Source organism: Labrus bergylta, chromosome 8, assembly GCF_963930695.1.
Source record: "Labrus bergylta chromosome 8, fLabBer1.1, whole genome shotgun sequence".
Taxonomy (NCBI): Eukaryota; Metazoa; Chordata; class Actinopteri; order Labriformes; family Labridae; genus Labrus; species Labrus bergylta.
The window spans coordinates 1,712,519-1,736,465 of NC_089202.1; the positions used below are offsets into that span (position 1 = coordinate 1,712,519).

Consider the following 23,947-nt stretch of genomic DNA (forward strand, 5'->3'; position numbering starts at 1 on the left):
CAGTCCAAAACACAAACTGTCAAACATTCATGCATGACTGCAATCTACTCAAAGAGACACACAAAACTTCTTTGTTTGGGAAGTAGAATTTAGATTTTCATGCTGTTCTGTTAGAGTGTCTGACTTTATTTTTAAAAAGGATTCGATTTCCTCACAAACATTTGGTGCTGTCGTTTTTGAATGGGCCACTAGCATTAAAACCTTGACTTGAAGCTATGGTAAACACAATGTTAGTAGTGTGAGTCATTCTCTCATTTTTATTACAATAGTACTACAATAGTATATTTTTTCTGTTATCTGGAAAGATACTTTTTTATACTACATGCTGTAAATACCTACCATGCTCAATCTTAACTGAAGGAGAGTTTTTGTTGTTTTTTTTAGCTATGGATGCCTGTATGTGTGTGCACTTTAAGGTGAAACCTAATAATTACGTTGTACAGCTGTATAATGACAATACAGACATTCATTCTATATTTCACAATAACACTATCCAACTAACAGTATTTAAGCACAAACAGAGAATAGGTGTATTTCAGGTAAAAGTAGTTTATGAAATAAATATTTTATTAGTTGAAAATGTGATAAAGAAATGATACACACAATTAAACTGAATATCCATGTGTCTAATTATTAAAGATGCAGGCACACCACAAGTTGCCCAAATGTGTCCAAATATTCTTAATAATGTTGTGAAAAGTTTATTTCTCACTGATTTTTATAATTTTTCTTCTTGCCATTTTGCACAAGTTTCCATCATAATTGAACAGACATGAAACAGTTTGTCAAAAAAACGAAGACCCCCCTTTTTTTGACCTGCCGATATGTTATTGTGACTTATCAGTTTAATGTTAAAATCAGCAGGAAATATTTGGTTAGAAAGTTTAGTAGTAAAGTCAAAAATAATCATACTTCAACCTAAATGTATTACTGTCCTTTTCAGAGTGTATTGACAAAAAAGTGTGTGGATGATATCAAACAATGATCTCCTGCATGTTTCATAGATTTCCTGTGAATTCTTGATGCATAGCAGTTTGAATCACATGCAGAAAATTCTAGTGCGGAATTCCAGCACTTACAATGATAACTCTTCTAGGGAAGTGAAAATTTGCACCCGCTATAAACACTATGATACTTGCATTGGATCGCTGTTTTCATTTTGTCTATGGGCACAAGTAAAACTAAGTGGCTTCTGCAATGAAAAACATAAAAATCATAAAAACATGATTTCATGTAAATCTTCAACACTTCACTGTATTTAATAGGACAGTGATAGATACAAAACAGGGAAGAGAGAGAGCTGGGGAATGACATCATATACAAGTCAGTACAAACTGAACAGATTTAAGGATTTGAAGACAGAAAAAGTCTTGTTTCTGGTTTTTAGTCTTTGAATTTGTATGATTATCTCAATAATTCTGATACAAAAACCAAAACTCCAAGTAGTCTTTGAGAACATTTCTAAAATATGCACAAAATTGACTTGACATTAAATGGAATTGTTGCTTCTCAGACAGACAGTGCTACACAGCGCTCTTACAGTCCTTTTCTGATTTGTTTTTGTTTTTTCAGAAGGACCCCTGCGGAGCATTGTGTCCATGGGGTTGCGTCACCCCATCCCTCACAGGAGGGTGTTCCAAAGGGGCGGCTACCCCCCTCAAGACCTGATTCAATGGATCTACAAAATGGAGAGAGACAGGAAGGTTGGAGTTGCAGATATCAGCGTCCCAGCCAGACATAAGGTACAGTACTGTACACAGAGAGAACACACACGTCACACACATCACACACACTGTGATTTACTATTCCAATAAATCACTGGCACCGCCTAATTTCCTATGGATTTCAATTTCCCCCTGGACATATCTGCATTGATCAACTTCAGGTGTAAGGATGTGCCAGGCGTCGCTCACTGTGACACTGAAGAATGGCTCACAGATCTCTGCAATATGTGTGTGTGTGAGTGTGTGTGTCTTTCTGTGTGTGTGTGTGTGTGTGTGTGTGTGTGTGTGTGTGTGTGTGTGTGTGTGTGTGTGTGTGTGTGTGTGTGTGTGTGTAGGGACAAGACTGTGGGATTTGTGCACATGCAGCACTTCTGTTCAACACTACCGTCAGCGCAGAGGCTTTAGGAAACAAATCCTCGAGTCTGAGTAATAACATCTGAAAATGTCAGAATCATAGAGACAGAGACAGTTGAATGGGGACTTGAGATATTGTTATTCTGATCATATCTGCTCGTACACTCAGTCTAGGCCTGATTATGAGGAACAATTAAATATCACTATGGCTTCTCCAGCAGTTGTTACTGTAAAAAGAAGAGCAGGATATAACTCCTCTTTGAAATTAGAGGACATATTGTGCTTCACGGAATCATCTTTCAGCTCAGTGTTGAACTGAAACAAATATGATTCTCTTTCAGACTAACACTACATTATCCCCTCACGATCACTGAAGCCTTCTCTCTGTGTCCTTTACGCTGCATTATGAGGCCAATTACAGCTCTGACAAAAGTGTGCCGCTGGACGACAGGTAGCTGTGTTTGTGTGTCCTTGCAGGGGGAACATGGCCCTCATGCCTGGAGATGAGTTTTGAGCTGGTGTTAGGAGGCAACGACAAGGCCTGACAACGTCTTTACCCTCAGTTCCTCCCCTAGAGGCACATCTGAATGGATCGTAGAGGCAAGGAGGAGAAATAAATTGGAGAAAAGGATAAATCGATGCTTGGCAGAGAGGCAAACAGACCTTTCAACCCCCAGCCCAGACACACACATACAAACACACGCACACACACAGAAAGACAGACACACACATACAAACACACACACACAGAAAAAGACAGACACACACATATGAACCACGGAGTGGCTTTTTTTCCTTGGGCTGTATTGGATTGGTATGCAGAGCTGAAGAGAGAGAAGCTCAGAAAAAGACTTGGCCTACAAATGATGTCCTTTGTTTGATCCACTAGGTTGGGGGGGGGGGGGGGGGGGGGGGGGGATGGGGAGGGTCGTCCCACAGAGACGTTGGAAGGGCTGGGAAACAAACATCTCTGTCTGTGAGCCCCTCTCTCTCTCCCTCACAAACAGCTACTCAAAAGAAAGAGAGAGAGAGAGAGAGAGATGGTTGTCATCTGCGTCTGTTGATGAGTTTAGAGGGATACAGGATATGGTGTGTATGCATGTAATGCTTGAATGTATGCTGCCAATGTGAAGCTTTTGCATATTTCTAGTTTATAAAACAGGGGTCTCTGTTTGGGTTTTGGCATAATGTTATTGACGTCATGTTATCAAATAACATGCAAGCATTGCCAGTACTACGCAAACAAGGGTCAGAGATTTGCCTTTTTTGGTTATGGTCCCCCATGTATGAGGATTTTGTTTGTTCTTTTCCTTGAGTTCTGTCCCTTTTGCTTACTTTCAAGTGTTAACAGTAAGATTTACCAAACTCTTCAAAGAAATGCAAGCTGTTCAAAAAATCCATGAGAGTTGATCATTATAATTAGCACCTCCAAATTGCTATTATTATTATAAGGCTGGCCACTCTGTCCCATTTGGTTCATAGAAATGTCATGAAAGAGTAAAAAGACCCAATGTTTCAGAGCTTGATGCACCACTGATGAAAATCTGTGGGGGGAAAATGACAAATATCAACAGTGCTTTAGGATGTCAGATAATAAGAACTATTTATCTGTCAATGGAGCTTAGGCAAAAAGTGCAAACTAAAGGAGAGAAATAAAGAGAGAGTGGTTTAAGCAATAGACGCTAAAAGGTTTTGAAGCAATAGGGTGTATGACTTAAAGAGGAGACAACTCAAGGTACCTTTTAGTTTCTGTATAAAACATGGACTTAATCTCATTGATGTCACCCACTGGTGAAGAGGCATCATGAAGCCCAACGATGACGGACGCCATATTGGAAATGCTATCTAAGCCATACTTTTCAACCTAGAAACAGGCAAAGAGGAAGTGGGGGCCTTAAGCCTCCTGTCAAACAGCTACAACACATCAACCTCAGCCATTCCCATAATAATGCAAATTATAATTAACTCTAGGATGAAATGACCCCTCCCTCCCTTATTTTTATGTACCAATAAAGAAATTAGCTATTGATACCAAATTGGTTGTACTGAGCCAGACTGTAAAGATGTGTATTTCTGCTGAAAGATGGGACCCTTTAGCAGCCAGCCTCAAGTGGACACTCAATGAACTGCACTTTTTTTTGCACTTCCGCATCTGCTTCATTTTTCAACACCAGAGGTTGCTGCTTATAAGACGCACCAGACAACCATCTAGATCTAGTGTGTTCAATGTACTTCAAAGTCGAAAAATCAGATGAGCAAGACATGAGTAGAAGGAAGATGGGTAAAACACAACTATTAGCCAGGAGACTTGGGCTGGTGTCATGACTGCAACCAAAAGTCTATGTTAATCACGTATTAGAAAAGCTTATCGGCCAAAAAAGGACGCTTTGTGGGTATCGTCTGAACTTAAGACGTTCCAGACAGCCTAAGCCTTACATTGTTGTAGTTTTCATAAGCAAATGTTAGCATTAGACATTTTTGCTTTAAAAAAAAAAAAATATTTAATTTGAACATATTCATAATCTCAACTCTCAGTAAAGATTCTCATAAAGTCAACTCAGTGTTCTCCTCCCTCACTGGAGAAAGGCAGTCTATAGTTATGACTCATATCAGGCATGGAGTGCTCATGACCAAGTTTATCAGCTTCAGTCCCCAAACAGACAACTTAACCCTAACTTATTCTGAGGGGTTACTCCATCATTGCTCATCTTCTTTCCCTCCACCACAAGGTTTTCTTTTCCTCCTTCTTTGGAAACATGCACTATTCTCAGCGCTTAACCAGAATCATCATAGGACACCATTTATTTTAGCTTGGGAGTTCTCTGTTTTGCTCGGTGTCTTTTTATAGTTTTGCTGTTCATACTGTACTCCCTGCTGTGCCTTATTTTCATGAATGCTGTGAGAAATAATTGAAAGCTCCGTGTTCAGTGCCGTCTGTTGCAGAACTCCCTCTTCCACATGCCTTGTAAATACTGTATCACTGAAACCCCCGCTGTAAGCTGCCGGCTCGGGAGCTCTGAGGTGTCAACACTCATTGAAAACTTGAGCCAAGATCAAATCGTAACAAGAGTCTGAATGTCACTCCTGTGGACAGAGTTGGGTTTTGATTGGTTTTAAATTTAGCTGCTTGTCCTTGTCTCTTTCCTTGAGAAAACAGGGTGAAATCTGATTTCCTCTGGTGTTTTCTTTCTTTCTTTCTTTCTTTAACTTTCATTCATAAAGAGGATGGGAAAGATGTCACAACCCCTGCTGCAAGTGGTGCTGGTGTGAAATGCAACAGATGGAGGACCTCAAGGAGTCTTAACAAGAACAAATAATTTACCACAACAACTATAAATAAATGACACCATGTGAGAACTAGATCAAAGGGCCACTTTCAGATTTTACACAGAAAGTTAATTTAAAAATTCCTAGAGAGTACTACTCATTGTGTGAAAACAGAATGTCTTTTATCGCTCACCGAAAGGTTTGTCATGTCTAAAAAAAATGATGATGTCATCATGGTAGGTGAAGGAGAGGACTCGTTTAGTATTTACTTATTATGACAAAAATCTAGCTTTTAGGAATAAGATCCAAAAGGTTGCATCCTCAACCTCTGCTACCTCTTTGATTTTTGACTTTTGCACCTCTTTTGATTCCCCCAACTTAATGCAAATTGAATACTAATTTGTTGGAGTGATCCCCTCAATTTTATTACTGCAATGACTACTGAAATCATCGATTGACATTTTGAGGTTCCTCCTCACTAACAAGATGAGATCCATGGGTCAATACAAGCTTACCCTAATGTTGTCTTTAACCTGCAATATCTATTCCATCCTCTAGATGTTGAAGAGCCGTGACAACTTAGTGAAGGGTAACCAGGCCATCAAGAAGCCCCTGACATCAAATACGGCTTTCCAGGTAAGTAGCAGCAACAAAAATATGAGAGAAGATATAAATGACTTCATGTTCAGGTTACATTTGTTTTCATATACAATAATATAAATATACAATACAATATAAATAATTTCATATATATATATATATATATATATACAAAAAATGATAATAAGAATATTAAATGATGATCAACAGTAGCAGCATACCTTGCCTCTACTCTATGCTTTTATATTTTTTATGTTTCTAATGTCATTTTAATGTTTTTTTTTTTACTGCAGTTCCAATATGCTGTACAGAAGTCCTCAACAAGGTCTAGACCTTCAGCTGTGATGAAGCGTCATTAAACAAAGACCATCAGGGACTGAGAGAGAGACGGTGCTTACCATTGCAGACTCTGCAGGGTGTCATCATGGATGTGAACAGTCAGACTCTGAAGAAGTGGAGAAACTATGAGCCTACTGGGAACCAAAGAAAAAAAAGATGAACCATTGTTAAATAATGACTTCAGCAGTGCAGAAAAACAATTGATCATGAATCAATTCCATGTCCAGTAATTTGACTGTGTGGCCCCCAGTGGTGGCACCCATTACTTCTTGTGGTCTTCCTGCTTGGCTTTAAATCCCAACCAATCTCCCGGCCACAGAAAAACACACGAACGTGTAAATCTTTCCTAAAAACACAAATGCAGTTTTCCGCTCTCATCTCCCCTCCTCCTCCTCCTTTGCTTTCAGAGGTTGCGAAGGTTAGTGAAAGATATGTTTGTCTTTTTCCACTTCATTGAAGGGTAAATTCGGCTCAGTGCAATAAGAAATGGATTACCCATTCATTAAAGGGGCTGTGTCACTCCTCATTGAGTTGGACAAATAGCAAATTAATTTCTAGCTGCCTAATTTCTCTCAGTTCTCCACTGAATTTCCGATAACGTCGAATTACTGATCACAGCCATGTGAGCTCCCTCAACTTTTTATCAATTCATTAAAAAATGTGCCACCGAGGAGATGCTACAGAGGAAACTCTCTCTTTATTTCTGCATGCTTCCTTTCCCACCACAACACTGTATACAAACTGAAATCAACCCAAGTGTTTAATTGAAATTAGGATATTAAAAACACCAGAAAGTGTGGGGGAAAGTTTCTTTGCTGTCTTTTTGGAAACAGAAGGAAACTTTTTAACAAAGTGGTCTCAATATGAAACAAAGATGTGAGAGTATTAGCTGCTTTTTCCCTGTCAAGTGCAGGTCTGTAGGTAGTGGTGTTTTGTAAAGGAGCTGTAGTGTATTGACAGGCCAGTATTGATGTTTCAATTAGAGCAGCGTTACATAGTGCCGCAGCATGGTAACACGGTGCGTCTCCTGCCATCTGCTCTGCCTCAACGTCTGACGAACGAGGCACGTGGGGCTAATCGAGCCGCACATGAGCAATGGGACCACGAGATCTATCACACACACACACATAAAGACAGACACACACACATCCTATACGCACGTCCTTATGCAGAAAAATGGGGGGAAAGAAGAGGGAGAAGTCGTCAGCCCTGCTGTTTAAACAGCCTTCAGAAAGCCTGTGACTCCTCCCCTTCTCCCTTCACATGAGCCACAGGAGCAGCCAGCAGGTTATTCCTCTGACAAGAAAACAGGCAAACCCACCAGATGCACCAGTTAAAATTCTTCAAAAGGCTCATCTGACGGAGAGACAAAGAAAGAGAACGGCTTCTGCCAGGTTTTCTCGTGCTGGGATGGTCTGAAATAACAGTGTGCATTATGCCTGGCATTATTGCCTGCCAAACCACACGAATCAAAGACCTCATTGTGTGGATTACCTCGTTAATCTGTTGATGCCATTGAGTAGTATTGCAGGTGTTAATGTGCCAGTTTTTTTTTTCTCTCTCTCTCTTCTCTTATTGGGGAGGTGTAGCGTTAGGTTGGTAATCTGCTTTAAATGCTTTCTGGGGAATGCGACGCGCTGAAACTCAGCCAAGAGAACTCTGCTATGGTGAAGAGCGTTCTCTTAATACAGCACACAGAGGGGACTGACAGACCGAGGCTGCCATGCTGACGCCAACGGGGACGAGCTAGGGAGCTACACGCCCCACGCCACTTGTTGAAATATATGAGTGTATGAATAATGAAAGAGGAAAGGGAAAGTGATATTGCTAAAGCAGTCCCACAATGACATCCATCACAGAAATGCCTCATTGCTCTTCTTCTACTGCTTCCTCCTGCAAAAACTCCCAAGTTCTGTCTCTTTGGAGGAGCTAACCAAAGCTCAGCCCTGTGCCTGGATGAGATGATTTAGAGGTGAACTGCAAAACCAGAAAGAGAGAGAGAGAGATAAATAGGCAGACAGAGAGAAAGACAGAGGGAAAGGGACAGAAAGAGAGGTAATCCTCCCTTTTTTCTGCTCCCCAGGGTGGTCTCTTCATCCACGGCCTCAAAGAGGGACAGAATACACCTCCCTGCTACAATGGAGGGGACCCACAGGGGCTGTTGCTATCTGTGTGTGTGTGTGTGTGTGTGTGTGTGTGTGTGTGTGTGTGTGTGTGTGTGTGTGTGTGTGTGTGTGTGTGTGTGTGTGTGTGTGTGTGTGTGTGTGTGTGTGTGTGATGGGGGTGCAGCTTTAAGCAGGCCTTTGAGTGGCCTAATTGCATTGGAATACAGCAGTCTGAGAGCTGGCTCAGATCACGGCAGGCTGCTGGAGGGGTTAGCGCCCGCACCTCGACAGCCACACTCAGCAAAAGAGCCCCGGCACAATGCACACAATTAATGTTCTCCCTCTCGTTAACTCGCTCCCCACTTTTTGTCCTCTTCTACTTTCCCCTCATTCTCCTCCACCTCGCCCCATATCTTTCTCTCTCTCTCTCTCTCTCTCCCGACCCAGTATGTAGTCACTCACCCACTGTATTAATCCTCCCATACAGCCTGTCAATCTCTCCCTCTCTTTGATGCGCACAACAATTACAGTAAGGATGAAAGACGTGGGTCAGCTCCCGTTATATAAGACTGAAACGAGCCATAGCGAGAATTATTGATATCTGAGCAGCTAATCTGAAATAAAACCTCAGCCACATAAACTCTTTGTTTTTACTCTGCAGCAATTGATCTGATCCTGATAAAATGAAGGGAATGTTTTGTTTGTCATTGAATGTATTCCACAGTGCGAGAACTGAGTTACGCTTAAAAGAGAGAGGTTTCAACTCAATAAACTTAAAAATAAACTTATTATTATAACTTAAAAGCTTTAAGCTTTTTGCTTGGTTCCTTCCTGGTATTTTGTTTTTCTTTCTTTTCTGGTACCAACCAAACAAGTCAAAGTTGTGGCAAGGGATAAAATCAGAGCAAAGAAATATCCATTCATACGTGATTGTTCCCAAAAGAGGAGCCTGTAATAAACACATAATGTTCCAACAGGGGCTATTTTTTGTCCTAATGGCACTAAATATTGTGGTTTTTAACATTTCATTGTACCTCGTTGGGTTATATCTCCTGTAGTAATCGTCCAGATATCATTACAATCCCCTTTTAACTTGTACTGTAGTAAGAGATGAAGCAATCATTTCATCAACAGACAACGTATCTGCAACTATTTTAAAGATGATGCATTGTTCAAATGATTTTAGATATAAAGAGGCAAACGTTGTAGGATTTCAGTTATTTAAATATGTAGTTTTCTGATGTTTTTAATTACAGTGATAACATTTGGGTATCAAAGGTAACACTTTAAGAATCCCCTCTGAACATGTTTAACTATAATGTCCCTAGAACAATAACGCGTAAACAATCTTTTTTCTGAAATAAACATTACATTATCTTTTCAAAATATCTTCAATAACTGGGGTGCAGTGGACTAGTGGTTAGTTTTGGCAACCCATGCACAGAGGCTACAGTCCTCATAGCAGGCATCCCGGGTTCAAATCCAACCACATGACATTCCCAACTCTCTCTCTCTCCTTGATTTTCAACTTTATCCACTGTCCTATATCTTCAATAAAGGCATAAAGAGCCTCAAAATCAACCTTTAAGAAATTTGTTCAATAACATATAATCAACTCAATAAAAAGATGCAGAATCTGTGAAAATGCTAATTTGTTTTATTTCATATGTTTTACTTTATAAGGCACCAGCTGTCTCCTACATCCCTGTGGAGTGTCTAAACTCGGGACGATTCAAGAAGATACATCAGACCGGCATAAGTTACATACTGGGGCATGATTGGTTTTAAACTAGCTGTGTTGTTTGCACTGGCAGGTGTTACATTGAGATTTTAGGTGAATACAAAGCAACTTTTCTAATCAGCTAAACAACCTTGGAAACTCGAACTCTGCCTATATGCTACAAATAAATATGGCCCTTTAGTATGCATGTGAATTTCAAATAAACAAAACCCATTTTTAAATGTAGGCGGACTTTAAATTTGTCAACTTGCATTCTGGGAAAATTATATATAAAGGAGAAAGTGTTTCTCATGATGGCATAGTGTTTGGTTGTAAATAAGATCATAAGAGTCTTGACTTTCTCCTCTTGTAAATTGTCCTGAAGTCATTTTTGTTATTATTTGGCCTATCGTGAATAAAACAAATTGCTTGATTGTTTGAGAAGATAGTTGTCTGCTGCAGCCTTACATACAGTCAGTAAGCTGTTAGCATCCTTCTGAAAGCACTTAAACGTGGACATTTCAGGGAGGTCCCAGCCTCTTCCCCTCCAGTGTGGACTCAGATGTCCTTATCTTTAAATGGGACTCAGTGGACTGTGTGTGGAACAATCAATGACTTTAAAAACATATCATATTTAACCAGCCCCTCCCCTGACTTTCTGTATTACACGAGCCGTGTCTTAATAAAATCTAATTATTTCCGCTCGCAGGACGCTTTCTGCTGAGAAATTGGCAGAGGGATGTGAGCTGATGTATGGGGAGACAGTCGCCTAATTAGAGCGTTAGAAATTGAATCTTTACAGCACACGGGTCATATAATTATCCTACTGTTAATTTAACGCTTACATTCTCTGCTGTTCATTTTTATTCCCTTAAATGTAGTTTGGCAGCGGCCCTTGGTGTCTGTGTTTTTACTGTGTGAGAGGAGGCAACATGGCCCCTCACACTGGCCCCTCAGAGTGATTGAATAACTGAGGACCCTGCAGTCCAAATAACAAGGCTCGCATCATTTATGCATTGTTAAGCCATGTAATTGAAACGAGCCATAGTTTGCATATTACACCATTAAAATAATGTGCTTTGCGTTTCTCCCAACACGACTATTTAAGCCTGTGTGGCGATGTGGTAATTCTTTGAATTACAGCCTAATTACCACAATGTTCTTTTGATTTGGCCGATTTCAATGTTACGCCACAATAATGTTCAATATTACCAGAATGAATTACTGAGCCGTGCCTGGAAACTTTTCCTTGTATGACTTAAATCCTGGAGGCTTCATGTGCTATCAGTGCAGCTGGATTCACATCCATAAAGGATTATTAGCCTATGAAATGAGATCCATTAAAGGCCCAATCAGTAATACTTAATTGAAGAGCTTGAGTTATACATGGAATATGAGCGTTTTGTTCTTCTGCACGGCTCATCATAGGCCTGGTTTATATAACTGTTTACACGTCAACAGGCCACCAACATCAGAAAATATTAAGACTGATAATTACTGCTGTCTAGCATTTATCCAAGCAAAAAAGGATGTTGTGTTAATGACAGAAGACAGTAATTTGTAACTTTGTATGACCATTTTTTGTACATTTTTGCAGCTTTCTGTCTATTTTTGCAACTAAATCAGCAACAAGCCAAAGACATTTATTTTACGTTAATGCAAAAGATCAGAATGTAACCCTGGTCATGTTTAGCACAGATTAGAGAATTCTGTAATTAGCACTTGTCCTTTGTTTCATGCCCTTGTATTGTTCACAGAACTCACTCTAAACACATGACATCTGTCCTTGTGTGAACTTCTTGAATAAATTAATGTTGCTGAGAATGATTTGTGGGTGTGCACATTCAATATGTTGACTTTTATGCTTTTACTGCACAGTTTGAATATTTCTGTGAAAATAATTCTTAGATAATTGCTTTTTTATTGCCTTTTAATTTTCCTAATGGGTCCAAGTTATTAACTGAAATGTTTAATTACAGTTTCAATCATTTGCATAGTTTAGAAGGTCTAAATAGAGGATTTGAAGAACTGCCTCTATTGATTTATAGGTTTAATTTGTAGCCAGTGTGTATTACTTCAGTCTTAGATTAAATTGTTATTGGCCAAAAAAAACTGTCTAAAAGTGCTTTTTAATGACATGTATACAGCTGGAATTATTAATGTTGTGTAATATATAAAATAAAGGGACTGCTTAAAGCTAAATTTGAGTGATTTTCTCACACGGTTTCTTTCTGTCCCTGCAGTGTGAGGAGTGGCTTTGAGGACAGACATAATCTCTCTCATCGTTCTCAGTTTTTCTGGCCCTTTCTCTCTCTCAGGGCCCTGTGCTTTTTACTCCTCCCTCCTTTATCCCTGCGAAGGCTTTGTCCCCGCACCAGAGAGCCTCTCTAAATAGAGGCCTTTAGATAGCCCAGGAGCAGGGGAAAGGGGGGGGGGGGGGGGGAGCAGCGACACGACTGCTGTTGTTTCATTTACCTCTCCCTATGGCAACCAGCAGCAGCAAGCCAGGAATGTCCCCTCTCTGGACAAAGTCCTGGTCCCTGAAGCTGACACTGGGGGATGACAGCTGGGACGGGATGGAACCCTGCCCTCCCTGCCCTGGACTGGAGGCCTGAGTCTGGACTTAATCCTCATCCTCACTTGTGTCTGTCTTCACTTTACTGGACGATGAGCTGCCAGAGAAGATTTTCACTCAATATTAACTCTGTAAGACTTGTGTATAAGACCTGAAAATGATTTGAAATCTCTTTCTTATTTAAGAATCTTAAAAGCTTTCAGTAATGCTGCACCATGCTCCAATGATCCCTCATAGATCCTTTACCGTGCTGTAAACAACCATTAAGGTGCACATGAAATGTCCAGTGCTACATTCCATGAAGGGACATTTTGGATCCATATAAAGTTTCAATGTTTAAAAAAAATGTTTTAAGTCTTTCAAGCTATGTTTTTAAACTATCCTCCTTTTTTTATGTGTAACCACCCCTCCCTACGCAGGCTTATGAATTCACTTTACAGCTTAGAACACAAAAGGGGATTTGTTTGTTTTATTAGCTGTTAAAGGTTTTCGGGTTCAGACACATGAAAGGTGAGGATTTCATTGAGAAAAAGAAACATTTACAGTTTTACAAACACTGAGGAATAAAGTTCAGGATATATGGACTGTCTCATATATCTAATTAGCAATGATTTTACAAATATGTTGGCCAATAAACATAATGACAAGAACACTAATGCAGTGAGTGTATGAGTGTATTTTTTAAACTTATCTTCCTTCAGACTGTTTTTAAACTATGCCAGATCAGTGTTAGGCTACCAAACTAAGTGTCAACAACTTTGTTCCAGCAGTTTGCATTTTTCCAAATAAATGAAATGTATTAATATTTTATCTCAGAGAATAACTTATTTTAAATAAAATAGATTTTTTTGAAACGTGGATCTGCTTTTTCCTTCCCCATTTATCTGATTTTGAAAACAAACCAATTAAATAATAAACTTAAATGTATCCTTTACTCCACCATGCCTCACTTCTCATATTCAAAGTGAGCTATGTTGGACTGTGTTATATTCAGTTATTTTTACATGCCTGATGTTTTAAAGTTGAATATATTTATATTGCTTTGAATGTTAATGTTTGATGTATATTATCTTAATTTAAAAATAATGGTTAACTTAATGAAGATTCTCATTACTATAAAATACTTAACTCATCTGGTCACACACAATACTGCACAAATTGAAGACTCATTAATATGCGATTAATCTCCTAGCAGAAAATGTTGAAACACTACAACATTCTTAAAAAACTAAAAAAGCCAGACGTCTGTATTTATATGCTAATAATATATATTTTTTTAAATCCCCAAAGTCGATTTGTGCCGCAAAGAAAAAGTTTACAGTCATATCCAAATATGATGTTGCGCTCACGTTTCCATAAAAAACATTTAATACAATATTATGCGCAGAATTACAGTCATTATATAATTAACAGTAAAAGTCTACCTATAAAAGAATATGCACACAGCCTTTGTACAAGTCTGAAAGGAAACTCTCTCTCTCCTGGATCTAGGCTACCTACAGGCAGAGTCTTGACAGAACTTGATAATCAAAGTAAATCAACTGTATCTTACAGTTGCACTGCTGATCCTGCTGCTCCGTTCCCCAATGCTGCACTCCGGCTCTCCACTTCCACGGGAGCCTCAAATCGCACCTCTCCAACAAGGAGAGTAGTGTTTGTTGAGACTTCCCCGCAACCAATCCCCGTGCCGTTGCTCTTGGTAACCACGTCCATCATCTTTGGAGCTCCAATGAGCGGCGGGGGCGGGGCGGAGTCCAGGTGCGCCTCGGCGTCCACTTGGCAAAGCGCCTGGGAGCCGCCTGTGGGCAGGAGAGTATCTGTCAAATGCGAGGTTCCTTTAATAAGAGCGACCAGTCCGGCTCCGAGAGTCATGGCGACCGCAGCGTCTAACCACTACAGCATCCTCACCTCCAGCGCATCCATCGTGCACTCGGAGCCCGGCAGCATGCAGCAAGCCACAGCGTACCGGGACGCGCAGAGCCTGTTGCAGAGCGACTATCCGCTGCAGAGCAACAACCACACGCTCAGCCACGCACACCAGTGGATCACGGCGCTGTCCCACGGAGAGGGAGCCCCGTGGTCCTCCAGCCCGCTTGGCGCGGAGCAGGACATCAAACCCGCGGTGCAGGGCGCCCGGGACGAGATGCACAACTCCAGCAGCAACCTGCAGCACCAGTCTCGGCCACCCCATCTGGTGCACCAGACGCACGGGAACCACCACGACGGCCGGGCGTGGAGAACCACCACCGCGGCGCACATACCGAGCATGGCGACGACGAACGGCCAAAGCCTTATCTATTCCCAGCCGGGTTTCAGCGTCAACGGGCTAATCCCGGGTAGCGGTCAGGGGATGCACCACCACAACATAAGAGACAGTCATGACGAGCACCACAGCCCGCACCTCAGCGAACACGGTCATCCGCCGTCCCAGCATCAGCACCAGCACCGACCGCAGAGCCACCACGACCACTCGGACGAGGATACGCCGACGTCGGACGACCTGGAGCAGTTTGCCAAGCAGTTTAAACAGCGGAGGATCAAGTTGGGCTTTACGCAGGCGGACGTGGGACTCGCCCTGGGGACCCTGTACGGAAATGTATTTTCCCAAACCACCATATGCAGGTTTGAGGCCCTGCAGCTCAGCTTCAAAAACATGTGCAAGCTGAAGCCTCTGTTGAACAAGTGGTTGGAGGAGGCGGACTCCACCTCGGGCAGCCCTACAAGCCTGGACAAAATCGCAGCGCAGGGGAGAAAAAGGAAAAAACGGACTTCAATAGAGGTAAGCGTAAAGGGGGCTTTGGAGAGCCATTTTTTGAAGAGCCCTAAACCAGCAGCATCGGAAATAATCGGCCTGGCGGACAGTCTCCACCTGGAGAAAGAAGTGGTGAGGGTTTGGTTTTGTAACAGGAGACAGAAGGAGAAACGCATGACCCCTCCCGGAGCACTGCCAGGGAGTGAGGATGTGTACGGGGACACTCCGCCGCATCACGGGGTCCAGACCCCGATCCAATGAACTCTGCTGGACCCTCCAGGACATGCTTCTCCATTTATTTATCCCCAAGGTTATATATAAATCACTGGACTATGAGACGCTATAGTGGGTGCTTTATGTATAATAGATTGCAGTGAGTACTCACACAGTATCTGCAGTGAATATTTAAGAAATGGAAAAAGAGTGAGGGGAGGACAGGACATTTTTCACACCCAGAGCTAAAGGAACATAAGCCTGTGTTGTGTTCTACGAGGATACAAGCCCAGCACTGTGAGTGTAGTCGACGCAGTTTCAAGGTGTAGCCCCCATTGTGTATTGAAATAATACTTGACGAAAAGGAGGGAGGGGAAGAGGGATTGTCTACCTGGTTTGAGAGGAAAAGCTTAGCTGAATGGTTTCCATTCCCTACTTTTATATCGAATCACAAACACTTTTTTCTGTGAGTAAGATGGAAAACAAATGCAAAGGCGTTTAGTTTTGTAGCTCTAAATTGTGCGTCCAGCAGTGATGGATCCTGGTTGTTGCAGGGGGTCAAGGGAGCTGCGTTAATGGAGTAAACTGGAGGCCAGTAAATGCTGCAGCCCCAGTCCAGTGGAGTCCAGCTGAGGGTGAGCATCGCCTGAGTCCCATCTGTCAGCCAGGCAGCACAGAGGCGCGTTACATTCAGAACACTGCTGGGAAGCTGCAGGCCATTCAGCTCTTATTTATGCTGTAAACACCGAGGTCACGATTTACTTTTTCAGCACTGATTATTGTTGTTATTTGATAGTTTTTTGCAGCTCCTTGGTAAAGCTCTTTTATATTTGTCCCGAGGGCAGGTAGATGGTAAATAAAAGTCCGTCATAAGTCAAACAGCAGTATAAACAAACGGTCCATTCATAATCTCACTAAATAAGCGTTAAATAAAAGCTCTCCCCCTCACAGAGTCTCCCAGCTGTAGGAAGGGCTCCCTGACGATTGATTGGATTATCTGGCACTTTTCCACAATATGGGCTATAGATATAAAGAAATCTACAGAAATCTACGTCATTAACTCTCACAGAACCTTTGGATCCACTTTTGTAAATATTGTATAACTTTGAAAGTCATGGCTTCATCCATCTTTATACTTTCTTCACTGGGGCACTTTTGGATTGTTGTTTTCAAAAACAAGCAGGTCGACTTTTTTTAAATCAAGTCTCATTCATATCCTACCCACTGCCTTGTGACTGTGTTCTATTTAATGTTCATTTTGCTGCCGAAATTATGCTCGATTACGTGTTATTATTATTTTTTATTATTATTTGTGGCGCGTTTTATTATGAGTCTAATTATTACCATTAATGCGAAATCAATTTCGAATTTTTAAATTGTCCAAGGAGTTTTTTGATATACAATTTGATTCCCGTCCTGAAATTACACAAGATTGTTTTTCCAATCAAAACATAGTGCTTTAAGAACTTCATTCAGACTAATCACTGTTGTCGAGAATTGTCCTTAGTAAATCAGTTACGGATAAGCAACATTCAAAAACAACAAAAGTAAATTATAAGGCCTTTTTATTTTTTCCCAAAACACATTTTAGTGACATTCCAAAATCGCAGCATATGATCAAAATTATTATTATTATTATGGTTATTATTATTATTGTTATTATTATTTGTATTATTTACAAGGTGTTTTTTTTTTATGTTTCTAGGGTCGTTGCCGTGCATTTCATTTCAGCCATTTTATCCATCTTCATTAATGTTGCTTTATTCTGGGGAAAACTGCTGGTAGACATTTTATTTTATTTTTTAGTATTGTTAATGAGATTGTAATTTATTATACAATGGCTTTTATAGATGACACAGAGGGCGAGATATATATGAAATGAAACCGAGGTTTTCTTTTGAATAATTATTATTTTTAGGGAAGTAAAGAGACATATTTTTATTTTTCAGCGGGATTGCCACAGCCTGGACCGTCACAGCTATACATGTATATACATCTTTTCCTACAAAAGCTTGTTTTTCGTTTTTATGCAACAACAAAAAAAAGTCAAATATCCAGGGATTTGGTTTATGTTTTTCCTCTCATGTGGAAACTGTTTTTTCTTCTCTTTTTTTTTTGCCCTCGTGATTTGTGTTTCTCTTACAGAAAACAATAAGCAGAAAAGATCTTGGCAGTAAAATCTTTCCTCAGTAGCTTTAATGAATCGATCCAACTCATAATTCACTGGAAATTCAAGTTGTGGGATGTAGACCTGTAGCAATCCGACGCTGTTTTCTTGTTGTTTTCTTTTATTGCTTGTTGAAGCAGCCGTGTGGTTTGGGTGGATGTAGGCTGTGTCATATTCACTGGATGAACTTGGGGTAGATAAAGCTGAGGTGAGAAACGCCTGTAGGTGTTTCATCACCTCACACATGAATAACGGACTTGCACATTTTTAAATAATGGGGTTGATATTAAACAGCTTTTTTCCAACGTCGAGCCTAAATGTATTTTTTTTAATCGAGCAAAGCAGAATGCTGCTGCGGTGGGTTCACGGTCTGTCTGACATCTGTGCTGTGGAAAATACGCTTCTTTCTTTGAGCCGGATGGAATTAATGGTTGAGAGAAAATCAAGGTTGATGAATGAAAGATTGTGAGTCGATGATGTGCTGCTTCTGCTCCCGGGCTGCTCCTGCTGGCTTTGGCTGAGAAAACAGAACTACTATCCAGGACTAAATCAGGGGTTCCCAAAGTGTGGTCCGAGGATATGCTATGATCCATAGTGACTAAAATGGGTTACAATTGGTTATTTAACCGTAAAGCTGTAGCCTATATGCTTCAGTGCCATTGTCAGGTATGGCCTAATATTATTTGGGTTAGGGGTTATAATAAACATAAGTTTTTTAGTATTTTAAAAATGTATTCTTCCCTTACAATTCACAGTCTTGGTGTAGGCTAGATTATAATTTAGGATAACCTTTCTTTGTCTAAAAAAATGCACTCTTTCTGCTTTGTCCAAGCAGAACAAAAACGCAAGTTATTTATTATTTTAGAGCTCAAAGGGACAAAAACTCGTGTTAGACTGGTGTCACTTTGTCCGACAAGGTCAAGCCCCTTTAACCTTAAATTGGAGGTTGGCATTAGAGGCTTTGGAATGAGGTTGTTCTTTTCAACCTAGGCCAATAGGAATTACTTTTGTCCCAGAATGCTCTTACGAACATAATATTTCCCTTTGGACTTATTGTAACATTGATAGTGACAGTGGTGACCCTGCTGGTATTTTCCTATCCCCTTAGGTCTGACATTTCTCTGTTATATTCCCACAGGAACTCACGAGGTGATATTTGTGTGAGCATCTTTCTAAAATATATTCTGATTCATTGTGTTTTGGAGCTGACATCCCAAAATCTAAAGCTACTATTTACCTGCCACTTCCTGATGAACTACCAAAACGTCATAATATTAATTTAATTAATAATTTAATTCCAATCTTCTCAGTCAACCAAATAAAATGCGAGCTGGTGTCTGCTGTGGTGCAGATTGTGAACAAATGAGCATGTGTGATAAACAAAGAGTAAGATTTAAAAGCCTCATCACTATGGGCAAACCAGCAGGATCGATGAAATCAAAGTGATCAGTTATTGATAGCGATACAGTAAACAAGTCAACAGAGATAAACTAAGACAACATCTTTGATTGGTTCTTAAAAATACATATCTGTAGGACTTTAACTGTATTCTGTCACCATGTCATTTTTTTTTCATTTTTTTTTTTCTGTAAAGGTATTTGGTTGAACAATGGTTTAAAAGTTGGCCTATTTTGTTCCCACAAGAAAATGAAGCGCAATGATCCCACAATATCCAACTGGAGAGCTTTTTTAAAAGTCTTAATTGTTTTCAGTGCCAGTAATGGACTTTATTGTATTTTAATCAACTACTATATGGCGTAGGCTTCTTTTATATGGCAGATTTAGTACAGTCAAAGTTAAGGATTGAAATAGAGGGAGGTGTATCATTTCCTCATACTGTTTCCTTGCTGATGCAGGAAATACAATCTGTCTCTAGCATCATCACCGCTCGCCATTTGACCTGCTATTTGGACGAAATGACACCCGGAAATAAAGGCCTCTCTCGGAGCTCGGAAGTCGACCACTAATCAGAAAAGTGCGCCCTCGTGCCCTTCATCCGCTCTCCAGCAGATGCAATTAAGAGCGCGTCGCGTTAATTACACCTTCCTTTTTATTTAGGTGACTAGAAATTTCCCATTAGGCTCCCAGGGAGGAGAGAAAACACACACACACACACACGCGCACGCGCGCGCACACACACACACACAAATACACGCGCGCGCGCGCACACACACACACGCACACACACACACACACACACACACACACACACCTCACTGGTGTGTTATGGCGCTGAGCGATGGCGAGACAGAGAGCAGATAATCGATGCTCTAGCGCCATCTAGTGAGACCCACATTACCCCAGGGTGAGTCCGAACTGTTACGTCTTTGTATTAACTGTAAAGGTTGGGTCAGAAAAAAGTGATAGGCCCTATATTCAATCTATGGTTAATCAGGGACTCATGAGGATCATATGCACACCATAAAGTGTCTGATGGAGAAACATTCAGGTTAAATGTCATAAATGTTGGACTGGAGAAGAGCTGCTCTTAACTTATGACTTAGTCTCAAAGCAATATAAGACTTCAATATATCAAAGACATCAAGGTGTCTCACCCTTCCATACTTAAATGACAGACAAACAAAATTTCACTACTTTTAGGTCTCATTCTGAAATATTATGGGCTGTTTAGGTGATGTTTATTAAATGACAGATAGGTGCCAAAACTTCGATGTTAAGCATGTCAACTTGTGTCTTTACTGTTAAAGGGGAACTTCAAACAAACTGAATACACTTTAACTCATCTTTAGTGGAAGAGTTTTTAATAACACAGATCTCTTTTCTGCACATAAGAAGAACGTGCATAAAAATACAAATGTTAAAACATTTATTAGAGAAAATGTAAACCAGTTAATACAACTAACCATACTGTTAAAAAGAAGAAAAAAAAAGTCATATGCAGTGAATTCATAGTTCAAAACCTTTTTCTTCACACTACATTCAGGGACCAGAGTCTGGGCACCACTACAACTGCTGATGTTTCCTAAGCTTGGTTTTGGTGCCATCAGTGTCAGCAGTATCCCACTAAGTCATTATTTATTCCATTTATTTGTGAAATGTCAGAAAATCATACTTCTTCCTAAAACATTTCATTTTTAAAAAACTTTGTATATCAAGGCATTATTCAGTTGTGGTCAGTAATATTCTTTTTCAATGCTTTATAGACAAAGTATTGGCACATCAACAGAGAAAATCTATACTAAGCATTTAATGCTGAACATCTATTGACATGATGGAATACATAATGTATGTGGAATGCATAATGTATGTTTAACTGAAATTAATATCAAGCAATCATTTATTTGGGGAGTCATATCATTTTGTCCAGTAAAGCCTCTAAAATAGATTGAATTTAAAAAACCTCACTCATAAGGGACAGATTCCACTGATAGTGAACAAAACAAGCCAACATAAAAGTTCTGACAACATTACTTCACCTTGAGGATGAGAAAGCTCTCTCACGTTATGTTTTTTTAATGCAATAAATATTTCAGCAAAATCCCCAAATTTAAAATTGGCAGACCATCAAAGGGTTAAGTTATCTCTCAGACAAACATATACGGTTCCTGCTCCTCAAATCAAAATTGAATCTCTTAATGTTTTGGACCAGTGGTCGAAAAAAAAAACAAGCAACAGGCCTTTTCTATGTGACATGTCAGAGAAAAGACACACAGGTGTAAAGAGAAAAAAAGAATAGTGACTGAATTCCTTTTAGCTGCTGCCGTTTTGCACGCTGGCTCACTGTCACACAAGACTCTACACAAACCGATTTACACTAACCTACAAGCTGCTTTCAAACCTTTCAACCTTTTTTACTCCAAATGCCACTGATTTTTTTTTCCATTGCATTGTGATTCTGTGAAATCTGATTGTAGAGGTAAAAGGACATCTCAGCATGTAAAGCCTGTTCAGACAAGTTGGCAACAATCATGAAGGGCATCCGCTCAAACTGTCTGAAATGTCTTCACATACATTTTTTTTATCAGGGGATCTGGATTACTGTATGCAAGCTCACCTTTCTTCTCACTTTCTAGCCGATATTAAAGAAGCCTCATCTGTAAGTATCATTCCAGTGTTGTTGACAGACCAGTGCCTCCAGCAGTAGTTAATGAAGTGGGACAAACTTTAACATGGTTAAAATACAATGCTGACAAAGCAAACACAATTTAAAAAAAAAAAAAAATGGATATGAAGCGAGCAGATTAACAAACATGTTAGAAAATTGACAAAAAGAGCGTGATTGATCAACAAGCACAATATGTTTGTTTGAAAGAAGGAGATAAATACAGGATCTCAGATCACATTTTGTTATTTAACATTGTGTGTAACAATGTTTCACTGTGATTTCCTGAGATGTAATTAGTTTTGAATGTTTGCGATTCTTTTTTTCGACAAACTTTATTTAACCCCCCTGAGATCTCAATCTGATGTCTTTATATAAAGTTTCCCTGTCAAACATCATGTCCATCTCTGACTGGTGTGGAGATGAATCAGCCTTCTGTATCAATCACTCCTTCAATCTGTCTCCCTTTCTTTACTCACCCCCCCCCCCCCCCCCCCCCTCCTCCCCGCACATAGATAACACTGATACACGCTCACAAGCTGAACATAATTCCACCATTTGACATTGTTGTTCTTCAATCTCATTCAGATGCATCGCAGCTAATTACACTTTGCACACTTAAGTACACAAATGCGTGTGTGCGTTCATTTGTAAACGAGTTATTGTTTAATTATAACTTCACATGAACTTTGCTGATCAGTGGGGCGAAACGTGTCTCCCCCTCAGCACATAATTATTCAGGCTGTAATTGCTCGGCCTGTTTGTGAAACATGCTCTTCTCCCAGCTAGGCCATCTCGCACACAGCTTCTGTGCCAGATCCTGTTGGAGAACGCCCAGGAGCCTCCGAGCAGCTCAGGACTGCTGAGAGAACAGGACAGTTGAGTTTGATAGTTACTAAATTCACTTGAAGTCTTACCTTACCAGGATAAAGTGCATGTGCAACTCATGTAGCACTATTTTTTTTTAAATCAAAACAGAGCCAAATGATGGTCGGTTAAACATTTCTCTCCAAAAAATTTTGCACATACCTGAACAAATTATAACAATTTAGGGTACATTTAAAAAAAAATGACAGCTGTGGATCTTGTGTTTTTTTCGCCTACTTTTTCTGATTTCTTTTTGGGCCTTTTATGCATTTTAGAGATAGGACAGTGGATAGAGTCAGAAACCATGGAAAGAGTGGGGAATGACGTGTTGGAAAGGAGCCACAGGTCGGATTCATGGAGCACATGCATTAGTTTTTATTAACTCAATTCATATTGGAAACATGTACAAATGGACCTTAAGTTGAGCTTACCTCATCAAACAAATTGATTCAACTGTCAAAATGAAAGTTTCATACAAACATCCACAGTATATTATTCATCTTATAATGTAAGAGATTGATTTTTATTTTTATTACATTAGAAGTACATTTAAATTACCGAATGGGAGCAAAACTAACAAAAAGTGGAAAAATTATTAAGTGGAATAAAAAAGGAAATAGTTTACTTTCATGTTTTTTATTATTATTTTCAGTAATTCTATACAGGATTTTAAAAATGCCATTCAACTGGAGTAAACAAAAGGCAGACGACTAGTGTTCAATTTTTGTTCCATTACAAGAAATGAAGATGGAACACACGCACACACCAACATTTTCACACAACCTGTAATAGGTTAATTTGTTTTTTTAACGGTTCATATTCCAAAAAAGGTTTCAAACCTCTCTTTTAAGATGTTCAGGAAAAAACTTTTCCCTGTGAAGAAAAAACTTAAAAATAAACAACAAAAAATCCTACTCTTCTGCCTCTTAGCATATTGTGCAGCATTGCATCAACTCAAGGTAACTCATTGTCTGCACTGTGTTGTCACCTAAACTACATGAGGACATCACACATATTTGTGTTTGTACTTGTCAAAGTGTAAGTATGGAAACAGATTTAGACGGGGCTAGAAGAGTCATTGCCCACTGATGCTGCTTCACAAAGCTACCAACAGATTCAAGTATTTTTTATGGATTTAAGAAACTCAGCACTGACATTCAACATCTTTAGAAAAAAAAAAGATAAGCTTTAGACACAGCAA

General features: G+C 39.9%; 2 protein-coding genes and 1 long non-coding RNA gene across 4 annotated transcripts in view; 2 read left to right on the forward strand and 1 right to left on the reverse strand.

Annotated features, from left to right (window-relative positions):
* The window catches only part of LOC109983905 (proprotein convertase subtilisin/kexin type 4-like), a 180,461-nt gene extending 167,927 nt beyond the window's left edge, over window positions 1-12,534 (forward strand). For both annotated transcript variants that reach the window (XM_029277321.2, XM_065958149.1), the window contains exons 18-20: window positions 1,573-1,742; window positions 5,904-5,981; window positions 6,239-12,534. In XM_029277321.2, the coding sequence (XP_029133154.2) occupies window positions 1,573-1,742; window positions 5,904-5,981; window positions 6,239-6,304 (314 nt within the window). In that variant the 3' untranslated portion in view covers window positions 6,305-12,534. The remainder of the gene's footprint in view (window positions 1-1,572; window positions 1,743-5,903; window positions 5,982-6,238) is intronic.
* LOC136179875 (uncharacterized) lies at window positions 547-6,469 on the reverse strand. Its single transcript, XR_010666804.1, has 3 exons — window positions 6,344-6,469; window positions 5,861-5,973; window positions 547-1,678 (listed from the first exon to the last, which is right to left on the reverse strand). It is a non-coding gene; the product is annotated as an uncharacterized lncRNA (long non-coding RNA).
* Window positions 12,535-14,249: 1,715 nt separating the features above from the next.
* On the forward strand, window positions 14,250-17,457 carry pou3f2b (POU class 3 homeobox 2b). Its single transcript, XM_020633861.3, has one exon. The coding sequence runs from the start codon at window positions 14,414-14,416 to the stop codon at window positions 15,695-15,697; it is 1,284 nt and encodes a 427-aa protein (XP_020489517.1). The 5' UTR covers window positions 14,250-14,413; the 3' UTR covers window positions 15,698-17,457.
* The last annotated feature ends 6,490 nt before the right edge of the window (window positions 17,458-23,947 follow it).

Bases quoted from the DNA above. Each gene is read 5' to 3' on its own strand.
- pou3f2b (XM_020633861.3), top strand. From the start codon at position 14,414: ATGAGCGGCGGGGGCGGGGCGGAGTCCAGGTGCGCCTCGGCGTCCACT.